Source organism: Lipotes vexillifer, unplaced genomic scaffold (assembly GCF_000442215.2).
Source record: "Lipotes vexillifer unplaced genomic scaffold, Lipotes_vexillifer_v1.1 scaffold443, whole genome shotgun sequence".
Classification (NCBI taxonomy): domain Eukaryota; kingdom Metazoa; phylum Chordata; class Mammalia; order Artiodactyla; family Lipotidae; genus Lipotes; species Lipotes vexillifer.
In genome coordinates this window covers 2,330,294-2,353,134 of record NW_006779163.1, presented here as the reverse complement: position 1 = coordinate 2,353,134, position 22,841 = coordinate 2,330,294, and the positions used below count along the sequence as shown (strand labels likewise).

The window sequence follows — 22,841 nt, the reverse complement described above, 5'->3', positions numbered from 1 at the left end:
AAAAAAAAAAAAAAAAAAAAAAATGGCTTAAGTGTGTTGAGTGGCACTTTATATGCCTTGTCTAATTTAACCCTCAAAAGAATCCTGCGAGGCAAGAGAAAGGTCTATTTGCGTCAACATCAACATTACCATGTGGTCACACAGGCATAACAGCCTTATATCACAAAGGGCAAAAGCTAATTCCCAAAACGCACGCCCTGAACAGCAAATACCTCCTCTGTGACGGCCACCATCTCCTCAGAGGCTTGGGCTGTAGGGACGCAGCCCAGTTGGTGTTTTTCACACATTTTCAAGCCTGTTAGCATTCTGCCGTCCCCGTATCAGTGTGTGTTTTAGCCCGCGTGAAGCAGATGCCGAGTGTATGGAATGGAAGTAAGTATATTTTTGGCTTCTGAGAAATTCAAACAAGACATTTCCCATCTAAGGAGGTTTAGCTCTATGGCTCCAGAATGACTTGTACTGTACTGATCGAAAGAAGAAGCACCCAAGGAGCCAAATCTCAAACTTATCTTTTTTTCTTTAACATCTTTACTGGAGTATAACTGCTTTACAGTGGTGTGTTAGTTTCTGCTTTATAACTAAGTGAATCAGTTACACATATACATATGTCCCCATATCTCCTCCCTCTTTCGCTTCTATTTCTCCCTTCATGCTTTGTGCAAGGAGGTAGGAAATGAAGACTTAATCCAAGAATCTATTCTTAAGCAGCGATTTGGAGATTCAAAATCTGACACCAGGTATCTATCTCTCTGTCTGTCTGTCCATCTATTTTTCAAACCTGTGTTTCTTTTTTCTCCTATAAATTTATTTATTTATTTTTGGCTGCGTTGGGTCTTCGTTGCTGTGCGCAGGCTTTCTCTAGTTGCGGCGAGCGGGGGCTGCTCTTTGTTGCGGTGTGTGGACTTCTCACTGTGGTGGCTTCTCTTGATGCGGAGCATGGGCTCTAGGCGCATGGGCTTCAGTAGTTGTGGCATGTGGGCTCAGCAGTTGTGGCTCGAGGGCTCTAGAGTGCAGGTTCAGTAGTTGTGGCACACGGGCTTAGCTGCTCCACAGCATGTGGGATCTTCCTGGACCAGGGCTTGAACCCACGTCCCTTGCATTGGCAGGCGGATTCTTTACCACAGCGCCACCAAGTCCCAAACCTGTGTTTCTTGAAAACCATCTCAGCAAGTGTGATCAGCTCCTTATTTCTAGCTCCTCCTTCACACAGACAGAATCACAGAAGGCGGCAGCCATGCGACAACCACTATAACCAAGAGTACAACCAACAGCCCGTCCCAAACAAGACACTCAGAGTCACGACTTCCAGGACTTCTGCCATGACCACGGGCTTTAAACCATTCTACTGCTTCCTGGAGGTCAAAGGGCTGAGCCTCATAACCTAGCTCCTTCTTTGCTTTCTCTAGGCTAAAGTAATGTGTGACGCCGGTTTTGTAAACTTCGGAGCGGGTGAGGAAGGGCTGGAAGTTGTACAGTCGACCCAGAATGAAGTGGGCCGTCTCGGTTAGGAAAGCAAAGTAGTAGATGAGAGTCAAGGGCAGGCGGATGGATGGGAACTTGTAGCCCAGGCCCTCAACCAAAGGCCGGAAGAACTCAAAGCTGTTCACAGGTCTGCCATCTGAGACGAAGTAGGGCTGCCCAGAGGCAATGTGGCCCTTGTCAGCTTTCAGGGCCACTGAAGCCAGAATGTGAGCCTGCACCAAGTTATCCACATGGACAAATTCAACCAGACTCTTGGGTTCTCCGTACACAAACCTGAACAGGCCCTTCTCAATGTAGCTTACTATCCTGGGGAGGTGCCTTTGCTCTCCAGGCCCATAGATGCCAGCCGGCCTCAGAGCACAGGTTCTTAAGACCCCATCACTCCTTTCCAGGGCTGTACCATTGGCCTCCAGCACCTTCTTCTCTGCAACAGACTTGGTCCGAGAGTAGTGATCAGGATGGAGGTGAAGAGGTAGGTAAGGCAGAGATTCGTCTCCATTTCTGATAACTTGACCTCCGAAGATGACATTGAAGGTGCTCGTATAAACTAACCTTGGCACCCCTTGCCTCCTGCAAGCCTGGAGGATGTTGTCTGTGCCCCCCACGTTCACTTCTTCAATCAGGTTTCGATTCAGTTGCTCGCGCCCCGACATACCGTAAGAGGCAATATGGAACACACAAGCGACATCCACATCCTGGAAGGCTTTCTCTATGTCAGAGACGTGGCGGATGTCTCCGTGTATAAACTTGATTCCTTCTGGAATGGTTTGAGCAGGGCTGCTGATGTCAAACAGAATCACACGGACTCCCTTCTGGTTCAGAGCACAGCCTAGGCTGAAACAACCAAGAGTAAAAGTTAGATCAAATCACTATTAAGCTGTGCCTAGGAAAAGTGTGTAAAATAATTTCCCCAGTCTTCTTGGCTTATCCTGAGCTCCTCACTTTCCATGTTCACTGGTACTAGTCTTACTTATGCAAATATTCAAAAATAAGAATCTTCACATTCACTTAAATGAAAATGAGAGAGGCTTTATCTTCAAAGACGGTGATGTCTACATGTTACATTCCCCCACCCCCCATTCTAGGACCCACCATCTATTCTTCAGAATATTTATGAATGATAAGGTAATTGTGAAAAAACAGCGATTATGTTACATTGTTTTCGGTGTTGTGCATATCTCCCCTCCCGAATTCAATGGCTTTGTAAAGAATTTTTCTTAAAGCAGAATGTACCTGTAGTTCTCCATTTCAGTATCTGAGCCGTGGGCAACACGGTTCATTCCTGGTTTAACACTATACAAACAAGTAAAAGTCTACACTGCATTAGTGTGAGCTGAAAGCTATACTTTTCCCAGTAACTACCAATAAAATAATCCCATGGACATATTTTGCAGATGCACTAACCGGAAGCCAAAATAGCCACCTCCTCCCGTAACAAGGACTGTTTCCTTCAGAGATTTTTGGGAATCCATATATGGCAGTCAAAGATAACTGGACCTATAAGAAAGTAGTATGCATCACTGTTACTGATTCAGACGCAAATGTGATTGTCCCTCATTTGGGGTTAACAAAATCAAAAAGGCAATACGCTCTAGTAAAAAGAAAAGCTTAAGACCTGGGTTCCCGTCATGGCTTTGTGACATTAACCAACTCCTCCCCACACCCCTCCTTTCTCTTCTTGGGCTTCACATTTCTACCTATGAATCATGGGAACAGTAATATCTGCCCTGACTGCCTGGCAAGGTCAATGTGAAGGTTAAATAAGATAACGTACATGGGAGTGCTTTGAAAACCACAAAGCACTCTCCAAATGTAAGGTATTTATTCTGAATCCTCAGAAAACATTAGAGCCTTTTGGAAAAGAAGTCGTTCACATTTGGTAGGGAGAGGCATTTTCCCCACACACCAGAAAAAAATCCAGGACAGAACTTTAAAGCAATTTCCAACATCTTTGTTTTTAAACAGCACACTACAGCACAGTTTAATACTGGTGTTTTGGGACTTCCCTGTGGTGCCATGGTTAAGAATCCTCCTGCCAATGCAGGGGACATGGGTTCAAGCCCTGGCCCGGGAAGATCGCACATGCCACGGAGCAACTAAGCCCGTGCACCACAACTACTGAGCCCATGTGCCACTACAACTGAGCCTGTGAGCCACAACTACTGAGCCCGTGAGCCACAACTACTGAGCCTGCGAGCCACAACTACTGAAGCCCATGCGCTTAGAGCCTGTGCTCTGCAACAAGAGAAGCCACCGCAATGAGAAGGCCGCGCACCGCAAGCGTAGCCCCCGCTCGCCTCAACTAGAGAAAGCCTGCGTGCAGCAACGAAGACCCAATGCAGCCAAAAATAAATAAATAAATAAATAAATTTATTTATTTTAAAAAATACTGGTGTTTTATTAACCCTATATGTTAAAAAAAAAAAGTGGGAGGGGACAAAAACATCCTTTGTGTAGCAAACCACGTTCCCCCACCCAGGAAATCTTCTAAGTACAGCATGTGCTCAATACCTATGGGGATCTTGCTTCTCCCTCCCTCCGCTCCTATGCTAAAATAATAATTATTTTTATATTTTATATTTTTATTATTTTCTCAAGGCTCCAAGAGCCCTTTCTCTCAAAAACAAGACAGAGCAAGCAAAAAGTGGGCCACTCAACTCTTTCCACTTAAGAAGAAATGGAACAGGAGGCATGCGGGTCTTCAGATGTGTTGGGAATACACACACACCCACACACACACACACACACACACACACACACACTCAAGTCACTGGAGACACTCAGCGGTGCGGTTAGACAGGGAGACTGCAAGCAACCAAGAGCCCTATCACTTGGACAAGCTCATCCCTCTGTGCCTGTTGCTGCATCTAAAAAGCGGAGCTAATGATAAGCTCACAGGCTTATGGAGACCAAATGGGATAGTGTATGAAAAATGCCTGACATAGTGCAGGTGCTCCACGGATGTCACTTCTTGAATTTCCTTTTCTTCAGGCTCTAGAGTCTGGGGATTTGACTTTTTTCTTACATTCCCACATACCATGATTAGGTCTCTCAAAAGCACAGGGTTACAAAAAGTTTGTTGGGTTCTTCTGGAAAACTCTACTAATGAGATCTGAGTGCCAGGAAAGCCAATCAGATCATTCAGGCAGAAATCAGTTGGTGTGACAGCTGAAGACAAGATTCAGCAAGTGACTGTCTCAGTGGCTTAAGGGTATGCAGAAGAGTGAGAAATATTAGGAAAACTGAGCAAAATGACGTGGAGGATGGCTGATGGAGTCCCAGCGTTTGACAAAGCAATTGCCACTGCCACTGCACTTACAAGAAAATCCATAAAGAATGAACGTCCCGGCACCCCTTTAATATACCCAACAGTGACCTTCGGAGTGCAGAACACTCCCCCTTGGATTTGGAGTAGCCATAAAACTTGCTGTAGTCAATTCTATCATTTAACGTAAGCACGTGACTTTGTTAACAGCTGCTGTTTCCAAACACAAAAGATGTCAGTCACTGACATTTCAACCCAGGCTTCTTACTGTCCCCATCACGACCTGGTGGCAACCTCCTTCTCTGACTTCAGCTCACTCTTCCACCACTGGTACTCTACCCTCCAGCCACCTGAACTTTTGCCCTTTTTTGAAGATGCCAAGCTCATCTGTGCCGAGGTCTACACACACTTCTTCTTTTTTTTTTTTAACGGTACGCGGCCTCTCACTGTTGTGGCCTCTCCCGTTGCGGAGCACACCTCCGGACACTCATCTGTGCCGAGGTCTACACACACTTCTTCTTTTTTTTTTTTAACGGTACGCGGCCTCTCACTGTTGTGGCCTCTCCCGTTGCGGAGCACAGCCTCCGGACATGCAGGCTCAGCGGCCATGGCTCACGGGCCCAGCCGCTCTGCGGAATGTGGGATCTTCCCGGACCGGGGCACGAACCCGCGTCCCCTGCATCGGCAGGCGGACTCCCAACCACTGCGCCACCAGGGAAGCCCCTACACACACTTCTTGCTTCGCTTCTGTGTGAACCACCTCTGCAACAGATCTTCGGCTGGCTGCATCTTTCTCAATATTTAGGTCTGCTCAAGGGCCACTTACTCAACGCAAAGAGGTGTTTCTGATCACCCCTTCTCGAAGAGCTCTCCCTTATCTAAACGCTGCTCTGTTTTCTCCTTCGCACATTTCACTATCTAAATTTATTTGTTTCCTTTTTGACTACCGATCTCCTTCCAACAGAACGTAGGTGCCATGAGAACCAAGACCTTCAGCCTTTCTCACTGGCGTGTTCCCACCAGAACCTCGGAGACAGTAGATACTCAACAAGTATTTGTTGCTTATGGATGATTTTGAACACTGTGAAATAATACATGCAATTTAGTAAAATGATGATGGGCACAAATTATGCAGGGCACTGCAGTGTCTAAGAGTCGTTATTATGTATGCCAATCAATGTTGCCATTTTAATTTAACATCTCTTAAAAATAAAAGTCCTGGCGTGAAAATGACATAAAGCAAAATGGGACAGAATTCCTGCATTCTGGAGCTTATGCTGGAGGAGAGAGGCTTCTACAAATACCTGAAGTACATGGCAAAAAGGAGAAACCAAGATTACTGCCATGCTGGTATAAACCAGGTGCCGTGGGGGCACCGAGGTCGAAGGGAGATGGGATAAGTTGATTCTGAAGGGCCGGTCTGAGAAAACCTCACTGAAGAGTAGGCACTAGAGCAGACCGGGGACAACGGGAGGACGGAGGCAGGCTGAGGCTAGGCAGAGGGCTACCACAGGCTGAGGGGGCATCACACATGAACAGAAGAGCAACAGGGTGGGCTTGTGTTGGGCAACCGATACGGGGCGTGCAAATTGAAGCCGAAGTGTGTGGCTGGTGATTTAGGGAGGAAAGATGGCTGGAGTCGGCTTGGAGACAGCTTGGCATCCTCTTTGGGGGAGCCTGAACTCTATTCTATAGACCAGGGGCTCCCAACCCCTGGACTGCTGACCAGTACCGGTCCATGGCCTGTTAGGAACCAGGCCGCACGGCAGGAGGTGAGCGGCGGGCGGGCGGGCAAAGCTTCATCTGCGGCTCCCCAACGCTCGCGTTACTGCCCCCGGCCCCCAGTCCGTGGAAAAATGGTCTTCCACGAAACCGGTCCCTGGTGCCAAAAAGGTTGAGGACCGCTGCTATAGACAACAGAGGGTCTTTGTACGTTTACGGAACATCGGGCTCACTTTGGTCCTTGTGAAAGATTAAGCTTTCCCTGGAGGAGGAAAGAGTCTAGGCAAGGGCCGATGAGGGTGAAATGCCAGGGTGCTCAACTGAAATGAGGATGAGGCGGCGGCAGCAGGCAGGGCCCGGGTGAAGTGTGAGGAAGGTGATGTCATTAACCGAAACAGCCCACACGGGTTTTAGAAGTGCTCTCTTTGGTTAATAGGGTTTTCATTAAGAGGATGCCAGATACAAAAGGTTAACATATTCTTAGCATCTCCACAAGAATTCCTCTGTAAGGAAATCAGAAAATGGACAAGGCCTCAAAGAGTCCAGTTAAAATTTTCCAACAGAAATTCTTCCTAATCTTTCATTGTCCTTTGTTTTTTAAAACTGCACATTCCAATCCAGTCATAAGACCACAGGTCAGTCATGGCTCATGTGCACATTAATCACACCAGGAATGTACAAGTTCAAATTATCAATGCTTCAGGGTACCTGTCAGGCCTATTCATGCTACTCCTCATTACCTTCCAACTCGTTCCAGAATGATCTGGGGCAAGAACTGGTGTAAATGACCTGACCGGCAGGGTCAGACGCGTGGTGACGAGTAAGGAAAACGTAATAATTTCACAAGACAAACAGCAATGAAAGAAGCCTGCAACCTTCGCAGATGACCAGCCATTAACAAACGGTGTCACCCAGAGGCCACCTCCTCCTTTCCTGGTTCCTTGCGTCAACGAGCACAGAAAAATTGCTGCAAACACATTTTGCAGGCAACCAAAAGAAATTCCCACAAACACTAAACCAGCGGGGAGAAAGAGAGTGTACACAATTTTCTCTCAATCAGCTGCCCGATTTTTCATATTTCATGGCTTCTGTTTTATTAGTTTCCACCTGATTCCTTCTAGGGCTGGGTACTCAGACCAGTGTTTATAATCTCAGTTTCTTTAAGGGTCTTCCAAAACGTGGCTTTGTTCAGTAGTTGCTTCCCTCTGGGTGGGGGGGAGGGTCACATTTGATCTGAGCCATCATTTTAGCAGATACAGGTTAAGGTTAAGTACACGACCCAAAAAAAGGAATCTTAATTACAAACAAGAAAAAATGAAATTTAAAATCTGCCTGACCCCTTGATAATACTAAGAAAGAACGAGGGTAATAAAACTGACATCACAGGGAATTTATGAGAAGAAACTCATAAAAATGACTGGGAGTAATTTAGATTTACAAAGACCTAATTAACTGTGAAGGATCAGTAATAAGAACCTTAACTTATGCACACAGTTCCTTCATCTCCAGGGTTCAACAGGACGACGCCACTAACTCTCTGGTATTACAATGCAATATACAAACCTAGGTGCCACTCGAGTACGGAACAGAGAGCAGAATTGAAGATGGCTTTCATAAAAACAAAAATTTACTGTATTTACTTTAAGGAAGATAAAAATATCTCCAGGTAGTTTAACCCTTTGATGGTGTGTTTTAAATTACTGCCCAAGTACTGACCAGAGGCAAAAGGTAACTGTTCTTACTGTATTGAGACCAGGAAAGTATATTGAGACTAGAGGGCTTAGAAATGGTGCCGTTCAAATTCCATATGTGATCTGAAAGTAATTTGTGTTCAATACAAAGCAGTCAACGCCATAAAGATGATAGAAGTAGTGAGAAACAATAAGGAGAGTCACCCTGATACAGGTAAAAGGATGTGAGGTGCAAAACCTAAAAGGCCAAACACATTCGGGAAGAAAACTAAGGGCACAGCATTAAGTGGAAAGTTGATATACTCATGACAAACAGTGGTATTTGCACACACAGTTTTGAATACAACTGACGGTGGGCAGGGAAGCTAATTCTCATCACCTTATCTTCTTATCCAGCTACCCACTCAAACTCCTTTTACCTAGATATTTGTTGCACAGAAGATCCTTGCAGGGCTTCCCTGGTGGCGCAGTGGTTGAGAGTCCGCCTGCCGATGCAGGGGACACGGGTTCGCGCCCCGGTCTGGGAGGATCCTACATGCCGCGGAGCGGCTGGGCCCGTGAGCCATGGCCACTGGGCCTGCGCGTCCGGAGCCTGTGTTCCGCGGCGGGAGAGGCCACAACAGTGAGAGGCCCACGTACCACAAAAAAAATAATAAAATAAAAAAAGATCCTTGCAATTATTCATGATGCTTATGATAAAAGTAAGTACATAATTTTATAATTGGTATTTCCCACCTGCTTCCCAAACTACCACATAAACTCCATACAGGCCTAGGCCACTTCCCCAGGAATGTCTACAGGAACGAGGAGTATTTGGTGGATCACACACCCGGTAAATCCAAATGCAGGGAAGGCTCTGCACACTTTTCAAATGCCATTTTCTGCTGTACCTGCAAGTACTACACTTGTGCTTCCTCCCCTCTAGGTCAGCATGCCTGCCACTTCAACATATCAAAGTACTGTCATCTGGCATTTATTAAGCACTTACTGTGTGCCAGGCATCGTGCTAGGCCTTCTCCACAAATCATTTCCCTTGACGCTCCTAACAACTCTCTGAGGCGAGTACTAATTGCTTAATCCCATTTACTGCAGCTAGTAGATGGGGGAGCAGGGAGCTGTACCTACTGGAACCCAGGTGCCTCTGACTCCACAGCTTACGCCTCAACCACAACAAGCACTCGGGGCTGTGCAGAGTCCCTGACCTGAAGCAGCCAAGTCAGTGCTGACCAGAGTCCTGTAGGGGCTTTAACAGCTAACATATTCTGCAACCTGATAGGGGTCCTTCCAATTTCCAGCGGAGAGGCAGGAGGCGCCCCATCCCCTGCCATGAGGTAGAGTTCGGAGGCAGGATTAAGCTTCCTAGGTTAGAAATCAGAAAATCTGGGTCCTAGACTTGGTTCTCCCACCAATTCCCTGTGTGACCCTGGCAAAGTCACTGAACCTCTCTGATCCTGTTTCCTCCCTGCTAAAATGAAAATAACAACTATGGCTACATTTATTAGTTATTATGGGCTAGGTGCTTTAAGGTTTACTACTGAAGCCTCAGGACAATCTTCTGAGGTAGTTATTATCCTCAGCTTTTCAGATATGAGGAAAAGGCTTAGAGGTTAAGAAACTTGCCTACGCATAAATATATCCAAAGTAAATGAAATCACTATCTGGAAAAGATACCTGCACCCCCATATTCATTGCAGCATTATTCACAATTGCTAAGTCACAGAAACAACCTAAGTGCCCATTAATGGATGAATGGATAAAGGAAATGTGGTGTGTGTGTGTGTGTGTGTGTACACACACACACACACACACACACACACACACACAATGAAATATTATTCAGCCATTGAAAAGGGAAGGAAATCCTACCATTAGTGACAACACAAATGGACCTTGAGGGCACTGTGCTAAGTGAAATAAGTCAAAGACAAATACTGCACGATATCATTTATACAAAGAATCTTAAAAAAGCTGAACTCTAGAAACAGAGAGTAGAATGGTGGTTGCCAGCGGCTGCGGGATGGGGGAAACGAGGAACCGTTGGTCAAAGGGTCTAAGCCTCCAGTTATGAGACAGAATTAAGTTCTGGGGATCTAACATACAGCATGGGGACCATATTTAATGATACTGTATTACATGCTTGAAAGTTGCTAAAGGAGTAGATCTTTAAAGTTTTCACCATGCACACAAAAAAAACTGTAATTCTGTGAGGTGATGGAGATTTAACTAACCTTATTGTGGTTATTATTTCACGATATATAGGCGTAACAAGTCATCACATTGTACATCTTAAAATTACACAATGTTATATGTCAATTATATCCTAGTAAAGTTGGAAAAAAATCTTTTAAAAAGAAACAAACAAACTAGTCCACAAATTATGCAGGTGTCAGTGGCTGAGCTGGACCTAGGACTTGAAGCCAGGTCTGTAGGAGTCCCCAGCTGGCTTGGGACAATGCAGTGTTGTGCACTTCCCACGTTCATAATTTCTGTCACACCTGGTATCTCTGATACTATGTCTTCCCTATTGTGTTTCATTTAAAACTACTTATCTTTTAACAATAAATACGTTCATTTTAAATGGTAACCTTACATGGCCACTTAAATGGAAAACCAGAATCATTTGTCATCAAGAGACGGTAATCTTTACCCCCAAAGTGCGATGAAAATTAAAAATGTGAATCAAGTCTAGCTCGATACAGATGCTTGTTGAAAGCTCTGAGCTTGGGGCCCAGATATCTGAAAAAAAGAGAGAAAACGAGGGCTTCCCTGATGGCGCAGTTGTTGAGAGTCCGCCTGCCGATGCAGGGGACACGGGTTTGTGCCCCGGTACGGGAAGATCCCACATGCCGCGGAGCGGCTGGGCCCGTGAGCCATGGCCGCTGAGCCTACGCGTCTGGAGCCTGTGCTCCGCAACGGGAGAGGCCACAATAGTGAGAGGCCCGCGTACCGCAAAAAAAAAAAAGAAAGAAAAGAAAAGAAAACGAGAGACAGAAGCTAGCCTGTGCTTGAGACCTTCGCGACATTCTAGAAAGCCACGCTGAGCCCCGCTCCTTGAAATCCGAGAGAACTAAAAAGGGGAAGACTTCGGTCATCACTCGCGACCGCGCCCCGTACCAGCAGCCAGTGGGCTCGTCCCACCTGGGCTGCCGCCCGGCGCAGGTACAGGCAGCGTCGCCCTCCGCGGGCCCCGACGCGCGTGCGAGCCTGAGCGCCCCCGTAAGCCGGGCCCAGGTCCCCGCGGAGGGACGGCCCCCCCCTCCCCAGGCCCACTCACAGCAACAGAAAACCACAGCAACGCCGGGTCTGCTCGAGGACTTGCAAGCCAGGCCTCTAACGATCGCCGCCGCCCGCGCTCGGCGCCGGAGCCGTCAGACCGGCCACCTGGCTCCACTTCCGGGCCTCTCTAGGAAGCGCGGAGGTCTCGGCATCTCTATGATGTGCAGGTTGCTCATCCACCGTCACCTATGCATCATGCTCACTACATGAGACTCCCCGACGTGTCCAACCCATGTGTTCCAGCTTCGCGGGAGCCCTTTCAGGGCACATCTACTGCTGTAACTACCTCCAATTTCTGCCTTTAGACTTGCACCTCCGTCTCTGTGCACCCCCAACGCTGAGCACAGGCAGTGCCTGATAAATAGGAGGGGCTCAGCTCAATCAGTTATTGCTTGTATGGATGGATGAGGCTCTCCAGACTCCTGAATATTCACTCCGCATGTATCTTTTAAAATCTCTATCTCTGAGTTTCCATGTTTTCCCTATTTTTACAGTTCCATTTCTGATCACTGAGCAGGCAATGATGCTAAGACTAACCTTTGCTGCTTAAGGAACCAAAGACTTAAAAACCATGTAGAAAGGAACGTTGGCATCCACCTTCAGAGGTCTCCCGGAGAGGCCAATATTCTGTCTCCTCGTCAGGAGTCTGGTTCTATGGAAAGTTGCAGGCACTGTGTACACACACACACACATCACACACACACACACACACACACACACACACACACATGAATTGACCCCTGGCTGGGAAGGATTTCATTTTGGTGGCTCAAAGGATGGGAGTTTGACTTCATACGCTTCTCTTGCCACATGCAGACTCAAAGAAGCTCATATGAAGTAAGTCATTTACTGCTAAATTTTCACTGGGACCACAAAGTCACAAGGAAAACCTCAAGCCCTGGGATATAAAAATTGATGAAGGCCATGTGAAGAAAGCTAAGTCCCCAGCATCGGTGTCTCTAATCTTTCCTCTCTGATCTTGTCTATCTGTCTGTCTCGTCCTCAACTGGGGTTCAGCCATAAGTCTTAGGAGACTGAGATATGGTTGTACCACGTAGTCTTAAGGAACAGCTTTTCTCTGGCTGCCCTGGATGTACAAAGATTAGAAGAGGAGAAGAGGAAGCCTAGTGAGGGGGCTACAGGTGACCAGCAACATGCTCTTCAGACCAGTAGCCAAGGAAGAAAAGATTCCTCCAGGGATGCAGTATGTAAGACAGATTTCCTTTGGGGAACTTCAGGGTCCTCTAAGGGTTGCCCAGATTTACTGCATGTTGATGGCCCATAAGACGAATTGTGGCAAATTTAATATTATCATGCCACCAAGGACTCTTTTAAAATCTAAGCACTTATGTTTTAAGGGAAAATTATAAACTTTATAATTACTTCCTTAGTTTCCACTGCAATTTAGTGAGTTGATTTCGTAAAGGTCTGAATAAGAACTCTAAGATAGAAATGGCCAGAGAAAGAAACTGACCTCAGTATGAGTTTATATGTCAATGCTTTTTTAGTTTTTTTCCCTAATAATATATCCAGAAAGTGGCTACATTTCAGAAAAATCAGTTTACTGTTATAATTCCTCACAGATGGCCAACACTTTATACTTTACTATACCTATTAGCTCATCAGATTCTCGCAGAAAGTGTATCCATTAAGGCTCTTTGGGTTTCAAGTAGCAGAGAATAGCTCTAGCTCATTTAAGTGAAAAAGGACAACTTTTAGAATCTCAGAAAGAGTTTAACAATTTGTGTATTCATGGTAAACAGTTCTAGCTTCTGTAATAAATAAACCCTGAAATCTCAGTGGTTTAATGAAAAAAAAGTTTATTTCTCACTCTCATCACAGTCCAGTTAGCCTTCAGAGAAGGGGTGAGTGGCTCCCCTGCACACAATCACAAGGGACCCAGCCTTCTTTCATTTGTTACGCCATGTTGTATTCAACATGTGGTCTCCAGGGTCATTGTAGAAAGGGAAGGCAGAGCTTGGCTTTCCCCAACACGCCTGTTTAAAGTAGGTCTCCTGCAACCCTTGAAATTCGCCAAACACTTCAAAGCACTTAGCTTATCTGAAATTATCTTGTATCTTACTAGACTGAATGCTCTATGAGGACAGAGACCCACCTGATTGACTGGTACATCCCCACTGCTCATTATAGTATCTGGAACAGAGAGAATTTGAAAAGAACTGCCGAATGAACGAGCAAGTGAATGGATGTCCCAGCTCTGGTTGTCTCTGTTCAAAACCGGATTTGCAGGTGAGAACTTCTTTTGGCCGAGGTTGGGTCAGAAATCACCTCTACTGTAGTCAGCTTTGGCAAGGGGGTACAAGAACAACTATTAATAGCCCACCACTAAAAGCTGAGGCAGTTTCTAGAGAAGGAAAATCATTGTGAGCCTGGAAGCCACCCTAAACCTTGTCACCCCCAAAGTGTGAAGCAGCAACATCAACATCACCTGGGAGCTTATTCAAAATGCAGATCTTGGGTCCCACTCCAAATGTAACAAGAATCCACAAAAGTCTTTCAAAATTTGGAAGTCCCCAGGGAATTCCTATGCATAGTAAAGACTGAGAGATACTGCTCTAAAAGGTGTTTATCACTACAGCTCTCAGATATGCGTAAGAGATTCCTGACAGTAGTCTCATGCTACACCTGGAGCCCAAGTGAGATTCAGCAACTTACCCAAGGTCACTGATCTAGTAATTGGCGAAGCTGGGGTTAAAAGCCAAGGCTTCAGACTCCCAATCCCACTCCACTCCATGCTCATTCTACTATGCTGCTCTATCTCCTGGATAAACCTATTTTCTTCCACTAATGAAAAAGATTCAAAAGGGAGAAATAAGTAGAAAAAAAAGAGTGACATTTAAATGGTGGTTAATGGTTTCAAGAATTGATGAAAAGGAAACAAGCATTTATCACTTGGCATTTCATACACCGTTTTCCCCCATTACATATTAAAGAACTCTCCAAGTAACAAAATGAATGTTTATATTTCATTTATTCAGCAATTAGGCATCTTAACATTCTCTTATAAGCATTTACAGCACTTATTCAGAATTATCAAGCATCCTATTTGGGTCAATGGTTTTTCTTTCTCCTTCTCTGATTAAACTAAGAGTTTAAATAGTGCTAATTAAAACTACATGTTATTTTGAGCATCTTGGCCAAGGGTTCTCTGCTCAGGGCTCAGGTATTTAGAGCTTTCTTAGTAGGTCACAAAAGACCCCCGGAGATAGCAAAGCTTACCTCTGCCACTTTTGTTCTTTCGTGTTTGCAGAGATTGAAGAATGTAGATACCAACCATGTTAATCAGGTCTATTTGGGTTGCAAATCACAGAAATCCATCCCAATATAGGTAAATCAAAGGCAGAAATGATTGGCTCCTATAACTGGAAGCTCAAAAGTTGGATCTAGCTTCAGGGCCTCAAACATCATCAGAGTTCTGTCTCCCCATCTCTCAGCTCCCCTTGTTACTGTTTGAGTGGTTCTCTTCCTAGGGCAACAAGATGGGATTTATTGGCAACCAAAGCCAACAACTTCCTTATCCTTGGATTCTTGAGAAAGACGATTTTTTCTGTTACATTTAGCAAAAGTTCCAGGGAAGACTGTGATAGGGCAGTCATGGGTCGTGTGATTATCTCTTAACCAGACACTGGAGATAATATATTCTGATTGACTGAAACTGGATTATCATCTGCCTTGAGATAGTATATTTGTCTCCTATGGCTACTGTAACAAATTACCACGAACTTGGTGACTTAAAACTGTACACATTTATTCTCTTACAGTTCTGGAGGCTGTAAATCTGAAATTAATTTCACTGGGCTAAAGTCAAGGTGTTGGCAGCTCTGGTTCCTTCTGGAGGGTCTAGAGGAGAATTTGTTTCCTTGTCTCTTGCAGTTTACAGAGCCATATTCTTTGCATTCCTTGGCTCCTGGCACCTTCCTCCATCTTCAAAGTCAGGAACATAGGGCTTCAAATCTCTCTTTGCTCCCATTGTTGTCACATGGCCTTCTCTCTCTTCTATAGTTTAGTCTTCCTTTGCCTCCCTCTTATAAAGATACTTATAATTACATTTTGGGTCCACCAAGAAAATCTAGGATAATCTCTCTGTCTCAAGATCCTTAACTCAAGCACACCTGCAAAGTCCCTTTTGCCATGGAGGGTAATATTCACAGGTTCCAGGGATTAGGACTTGGATATGTGTAGGAACCTTTATTCTGCCTACCACAGATGGGAATCAGTCCCACGCAAGCACTGGACAGAGAAAGATTACTATAGAACATGTCAGACGTGGCTTTCTAAAGAGAAGGGATTCTTGGCATATAACCAAAGGACATACTACACCAACCAACAAAACCAATGTGTGCTTTGTGGAAGACTGCCAGTTGTTACCCAAAATATATCTTTCCCTTCTTCTGTAATAATAGGGTTTTGTTAGCACATGATAATCCAGAATAAAGACAACATTTACCAGCCTCCCCTGAAGCTAGATGTGTGCATGTGGCTAAGTTTTTGCCAGTACAGTGTGAGTGGAAGTTATGTGTGCAATTTCTGCATCACAAGCTTAAAAAAGAAATTCCTTGCCCTCTTTCTTCCCTTCTTGTGGACTGGAACTCAGCTTGGTCTGCAAAGAATATCTTTATTAAATGAGAGCATGTGTTGGGCACCTGTTGTGTTCTAAGCACCATGCCAAGCATGGGACAATACAGTGAGAGGTAAGACAATCCTAGGAATGACAACCACAGCAGTTAGGTTTATCATTCAGCTGCCCATTCCCCACTGCTGTGCAATAAGCCGGTTATAAAAGACGCTCATCCCCACGATGACTAGGGATTGTCCTCAAGGAGACATCTGCTCCATACCTGCTTCTTTTGAATTCCTTTCAGGAAATGAAGAACAAACCCCATCAATATTTCCTTCTTGTATATGGGGAGTCCTCTTAGGAGGGGGTGATGTATCTCAGAATAGGCTTTGCAAGGGATTCCGGCGATTGGATTGTGAGAGAAAACCACCGTGTCCTAGTTTGAGCTTCCCCAGAAGCAGACCTTGAGGCAAGGATTCAAGTGCAAGTAGTTTATTTGGAAACTGATCCCAGGAAATACCAGTACGTATTTTTGTGGTGATGAAATGTGGTGATGGTTGCATAACTCTGTGAATACTAAAAACCACTGATTTGTATACTTTAAATGGGTGAATTGTATGATTTGTGGATTATAGCTCAATAAAACTGTTACTTAAAAAAGATAACCACTACAATAATGCCAGTTTCATAATTTCAACGTTGTTTGAGTGGGAGAGGACAGGATGGCTTGTTACCCCAGATATGCCCATGAAAGTGTGTCATGGGTGGCAAAATCAATACATGTAAAAGTTTAGGACCCATTGCCGTAGAAAAATAAACATAATTCTCTTGCTCCACCATCTAGATAAGATGGCTTTTCCACTGGGACGTTCCTGTCCCCTCCTTCTTTCTTAGGGCAAGGAGAAAAAAGGACAAAGCAGGAGGGAAAGTGAGGTTTGAATAACAAGTGGTTTTCATTTAGATGCATTGAAAACCGAGGGTCGACGTGTATTAATTTTCATGATCAAATTACTTCGTTTTGTCTCTCCTCCAACTGTGAGGGTAATTTTATGCCAGGATTATTTTAGTCATTCTAATTATGCATGCATCAATATTTAGCGAGTGTTTACCTAACCCACAGCACACCCAAACGTTTTCCTCCCTCAGAGACCGTGGCAGTACAATATAATGTAACTAGGTCGTGCACAGTACAGAGATGAAGTTCCTTTTATTTCTCCATCTTTGTTTGTAAGGAACGTTCAGGTGGTGTTTCTTGAAAATCAACATATGTACTATTCACATGCATCCATAAAACCAAAGGCGGTGTTGTGAATGCTATGCGTTCACTGCATGATACTAAATGTAATTCCTGCACAGATGTTTCATTAGGGATTCAGTTATGTAAGACAAATTAAAATTTACCACTTGTGGGCTTCCCTGGTGGCGCAGTGGTTGGGAGTCCGCCTGCCGATGCAGGGAACGCGGGTTCGTGCCCCGGTCCGGGAGGATCCCACGTGCCGCGGAGCGGCTGGGCCCGTGAGCCATGGCCGCTGAGCCTGCGCGTCCGGAGTCTGTGCTCCGCAACGGGAGAGGCCACAGCAGTGAGAGGCCCGCGTACCGCAAAAAAAAAAAAAAAAATTTACCATTTGTTTAGATTTTCCTTCTTTGCAAAGAACCTTCCCTCTCTTCTTGTCATGCATTGGAATTACCCTGTCACAGACAATATTGCTGATCCTAAACTTTTCCTATAGAATCCCTTCTCCTTTAACTATTTATGTGCTTCTCTGTGCTTCTCTGTCTCCTCCCCCTCCCCTCCTCCTCCTTCATCCTTTCCTCTCCATTTTCTTTCTTTGGCTCCTTTGTATTTTCTTCCCAGCTCCTAACTGCGTAAAACCTAAGACTGAACCTTGAGCCTTTTATTCTTTTATGTTTACATCCTTCACTTAAAGGAACATTGCATTTCTCTTCGTCTCAACTCTGAACCCCAAGCTGACGAATCCCAAATACATAAGAATTTGGCACTTGGATGTATTTATGGGGATGGTCCATTTATCTTCACCTGATGTCCAGAAGTGGATCACTTATCTCCAGCAACAGCTGTCATTGGCCGTACCGTTTTTTTCTTTTTTTTTGGCCGCACCATGCAGCATGCGGGATCTTGGCTCCCCAACCAGGGGTGGAACTCGTGCCCCCTTCAGTGGAAGCACAGAGTCTTAACCACTGGACCACCAGGGAAGTCCTGGGCCGTACCATTTTGATACCTCCCTTCTTTTCCTTCATTCGCATATTAGTTTAATTTTGCCTCGCACAGTCTCTTGGACTCATTCTGTCTTTCCATTCCTTCTGCTTCCACTGTGTTTTCCCGATGGCTTCCTAACCAGAGGAACACCCCAGAGTGTCAGCAAGTTAATCTTGGTGGTCTGCAAGGTTTGATCATCTCTTAGGCAATCCATCCTGAAGCCAGACCACAGAGCTGCCTTCTCTCTCTATTCTTCCACTCCCATGATCGAAAGACAGCTGGCCCCTGCACCATTCCCAAAAGTCCTGTGGAACAAGATAAAGCTGAGAGAGAGCCTTAGGTAAGAGAGTAGGATGAAATGGGGCAACACAGGGGAGGGTGTTGGGGACCAAAGGCACAACATGGCCCACAGGGTGTTGAGAATGTGGAAGGAGAGAGAAAATACCAGGGGGAAGGCTTCCTGCCCATTAGTGGGATAGCCCTGTGGAATGGCTGTTATTCTTCCATTCAGAAGAATTTTGTTTAACTAGGTGTTCTCACAGTTGGGTAAATCAAAACAGTGTTCATTTCAACACAAATGCAATCTTGTGAACACAATATTTTTGATAAAATACTTTAATCTTATCATGTGTCTTAAACATATTTTAAAGCAACTCTGTAATTGAAGATTTACCTCATTCAATTTATGGAAAATATTCATCATATAGTTGGCAAAGCCATTCCACATTGTGAAATCAACTAGGCAGATCAAAGTATTTGAATTCTTTTTGAGTTGTATGCCCCAAATTATATTTAATGATCATGTTAGAAAAAATGACTTCATATTTCAGTTTGAATGAACATAACAACTTTCTCATGACAACTGTTTCATTTTTGGCAGATAGATAGATAGACAGACAGACTGTAGCCTTTGTTGTTGCCATGAGTTTGTTACTTAGGTTGAGGGGGAAGGCAGTGGGGGCAGGGTGCCTTGAGCAGAAGACCATGAAGAAGGAATCAGAGAAGGTGAGAGAATTAAGCAAGCAGACAAGAGTATTCCAGGCAGAGGGAAGAGCTGGAGGGAGACTCCAAGGCAGAGGGTCCTGCCCGTGTGTTTGAGGAGTGGCAAGGAGGACCTTGTGACTAGAATGGAATGAATAACAGGATAGAAGTCATAGATCAAGGGCAACAGGGGCCAGATTATCTAGCCTTGGAGCCACTTGAGGATTTTGGCTTTTACTCTGGGTGAGATGGGGAGACCTTGCCAGGTTTTTAGCAGATGAGTGATGCGATAGCACTAAGGTTATGAAAGGATTTCTCCAGTGCTGGGTTGAGAATGGATTGGAGGGAGGCAAGGGTGGGATCAGAGGGACCCACTGGTAGGCTGTTGCTGTCATCCAGGCAGGAGGTGATGGTAGCCTGGACCAGGTTAGTAGCAGTGGAGTCGTCAGGTAGTGGATATATTCTGAAGGTAGAACCAGCAAGATTTCTTGATGGATTAGTTGGGGGTTGAGTCAAAGTTCAGAGTCAAGGGGAGTCCAGTGCTTGTATGCTGTGCTACTAGAAGGATGACCTTGCCCTCACTGAGATGGGGAAGGATGCGGGTGAAGCAAGATTGGAACATGTAAATTGGGGCATCAGAGTGAGCTGTGAGCTGAGAAATCTGCAGGATAGAAGGAGAAATTAAAGTCCATGGGATAATAAGGGAAGGAGGAAGAGGAGGGGGTTAAAAAGAGAGTGAGAGAAGCACAAAGAAGCATCTATGAGGTCGGTGACACTCCACAGTGCTGATGGTGGGAGGACACGTAGGCCCTTGTTAAAGCTCCCGGTACTATTACGTGCACTTCGGTGATTGTGTTAGTTTCCTAGGATTGCCATAACAAATTACCACAAACTTGGTGGCTTAACCAATGGAAATTGGTTCTGACAGTTCAGAAGACTAGAAGTCCAAGGTCAAGGTGTCGGCGGGGCCATCCTCGTCCTGAAAGCTCTAAGACACTTCCTTGTCTCTGCCAGCTTCTGGGGGCTCCAGGATTTCCTTGGCTGTGGCACCATAATTCCAACTTCTCCCTCCATCTTCACGGGGTCTTCACCCCGTCTCCCTCTGTTCATGGGAATTAGGGTCCATCCTAATCCAAGATGATCTTATCTAGAGAGCCTTATGTTAATTACATCTGCAAAGATCCCTTCTCCCCCAGATAGTGTCACCTTCACAGGTTCATGGATCTAGGACCTGCACATATCCTAGTGGGGTCACTGTATGCAAGTACAGTGATGCTCCTGCATCCCCCCCATCCCTCCCACCTGAACTTCCAAGCCTCTAAAAGTAGGAGGAACTTCAATAAAGTCGACTTTACTGCTTTAAGTTTTGTTTTACAAATGAAAAAGAGAGGTTGGGTTTCATACTGAGCTCAGAATGGTAGTGAGAAGCAGTGACTTACAAGAAGCAGAAGGAGCTGTGAGAAGTTAGGTCCCTAGGATCTTGAAGAAATCTTGGTAAGGCTTTGACATCCCCAGGCTGTGGGATTGGGAATTTGAGCCAGTCTTACCTGGTTCCCAGAGTTTAGGAAGTTCCTACTGATATCTGGGTTATGAGGACATAAAATATGATCATGTAACCTGCTCTCCTTGCTCAAAAAATATTGCAAAAGTTTTCTCAAGTCATTAAATATTCTCCAACAACATGATTTTTTTTTTTTTTTTTTTCGCTGCAGAGCACAGGCTCTGGACGCGCAGGCTCAGCGGCCATGGCTCATGGGCCCAGCCGCTCCGCGGCAGGTGGGATCCCCCCGGACCGGGGCACGAACCGGTGTCCCCTGCATCGGCAGGCGGACTCTCAACCACTGTGCCACCAGGGAAGCCCATATGTACTATTATTATTATTTCCTTTTTATTTTTATTTTTTTTTGCGGTACGCGGGCCTCTCACGGTTGTGGCCTCTCCCGTTGCGGAGCACAGGCTCCGGACGCGCCGGCTAAGCGGCCATGGCTCACGGGCCCACACGCTCCGCGGCACGTGGGATCTTCGCGGACCGGGGCACGAACCCGTGTCCCCTGCATCGGCAGGCGGACTCTCAACCACTGCGCCACCAGGGAAGCCCCCAACATGATTTTTAATGGCTGCATAGCAGTCCATCATATGAAAGTACTGTAATTTATATAACAAATCCTTTATGGTAAGCCATTTAGGATGTTTCTGTGTTTAACATATGAAAAAAAAACACTGACATGAACAACTTTCTCTATAAATCATTGTGTACATCTTTGATTATTTTCAAATGGTCTCATGTTAAATAACCATGAACAATTTTGTGATAGCAATTTCTGCTCATCATTGTTTTCTTTATGAACTAAAACTTTTCCTTCAGGCAAAAAAAAAAAAAAAAAAAAATGGAAAGTTCCTGGAACATCTGGCTTATGGTATAATTTACTATTGGTGTTCAGCTGCGCTCCCAAATTTTGAGATGCCTTCTTTCTAATAGATTCATCCTAGATTTAATCTCCCTTCTGGAGATACAGATGCCAGCACGTTTCTTTCTGTGAACCTTCAGCCTGGGAGCCATGGCCTCAGGAGAGAAGCCACATCAAACTGTGCACTGGTTGCCTGCAGCTCCTATTTCTCAATTTGTAAATCCCAAGAAGGGACAGAAACTGACAGAATTATACTGCTGGAGTTTTTGTTGAGGCTGAAAAGATTCCTGTGATAATGGCTGCCATGGAAAACGCTGATACGCCAGGCCGTTTACATAGATTATCTTTATAACCAATATGAGGTACAAATTATTATCCCACCATTGGTGAACAGCCTGCTCAGAGAAGAGAGGGCAGTTCATACAGTCAAGTAAGTAGCAGAGTTGGATTTCTACCCAAGATTTATCTTACTGAGATCCACCATGTTGTATGTTAGAGGGACTCCCATGTTTTTGAATTTTGAACACTGGTAAGATTTCAGATCAAAATCTGGGAGACACGCAATTTCGCCAACTTTTAATTTTGCCAAGTAAGGGCATCAAAACAGAAACAACAACCAAACTGTGATATCCTATCACCACCATTTCATACACGAAAAGATAGTTTAATGCCAAAAAGAGAGGAAGGCTATACTCTCCAAAGATAATCCTTTAAATTAAATGAATTCTATCATATGCAGACTCAATACACTGTCCGTACTGATGACCTTCATGTCGCCATGGATTAGTGAAAGGCGAGTGCTATCTCTAGACCCCATTCAAGAACTGCTTTCAGAGGTCCTGTTGTCATCACTGCCTCGATGGAATGGTTTCTCTGCCTTGGCTGACCAACATGGAGGGGGATGCATGGCCTCCCTTCTGCTACAGGAAGGAGCTGGCAAAACATTCAGCCTAGTGAGAGTGGGGCATTCATGTCATCACCAACCCCCCCTTTCAGGGGAGAATTCTCACACTCCAGTCCTTTCCAAGAGTGAGGAAAGGAAGTGGAGACCGGGGTGTAGACTAATTTCAAGACATTTAAGAGGGAGAATAAGAAGAGAGAGAGAGAGGGCTTCCCCGGTGGCACAGTGGTTGAGAGTCCGTCCGCCGATGCAGGGGATGCGGGTTTGTGCCCCGGTCCGGGAAGATCCCACATGCCGCGGAGCGGCTGGGCCCGTAAG

The 22,841-nt window shown here is 45.2% G+C and overlaps 1 protein-coding gene across 1 annotated transcript; it reads right to left on the bottom strand.

Moving 5' to 3' along the window:
• Positions 1–1,143: 1,143 nt before the first annotated feature.
• Positions 1,144–11,467, bottom strand: SDR42E1 (short chain dehydrogenase/reductase family 42E, member 1). The gene is made up of 3 exons (XM_007452534.1): positions 11,435–11,467; positions 2,887–2,979; positions 1,144–2,316 (listed from the first exon to the last, which is right to left on the bottom strand). The coding sequence occupies exons 2-3, from the start codon at positions 2,952–2,954 to the stop codon at positions 1,203–1,205; spliced, it is 1,182 nt and encodes a 393-aa protein (XP_007452596.1). The 5' UTR covers positions 2,955–2,979; positions 11,435–11,467; the 3' UTR covers positions 1,144–1,202.
• Between the last annotated feature and the right edge of the window lie 11,374 nt (positions 11,468–22,841).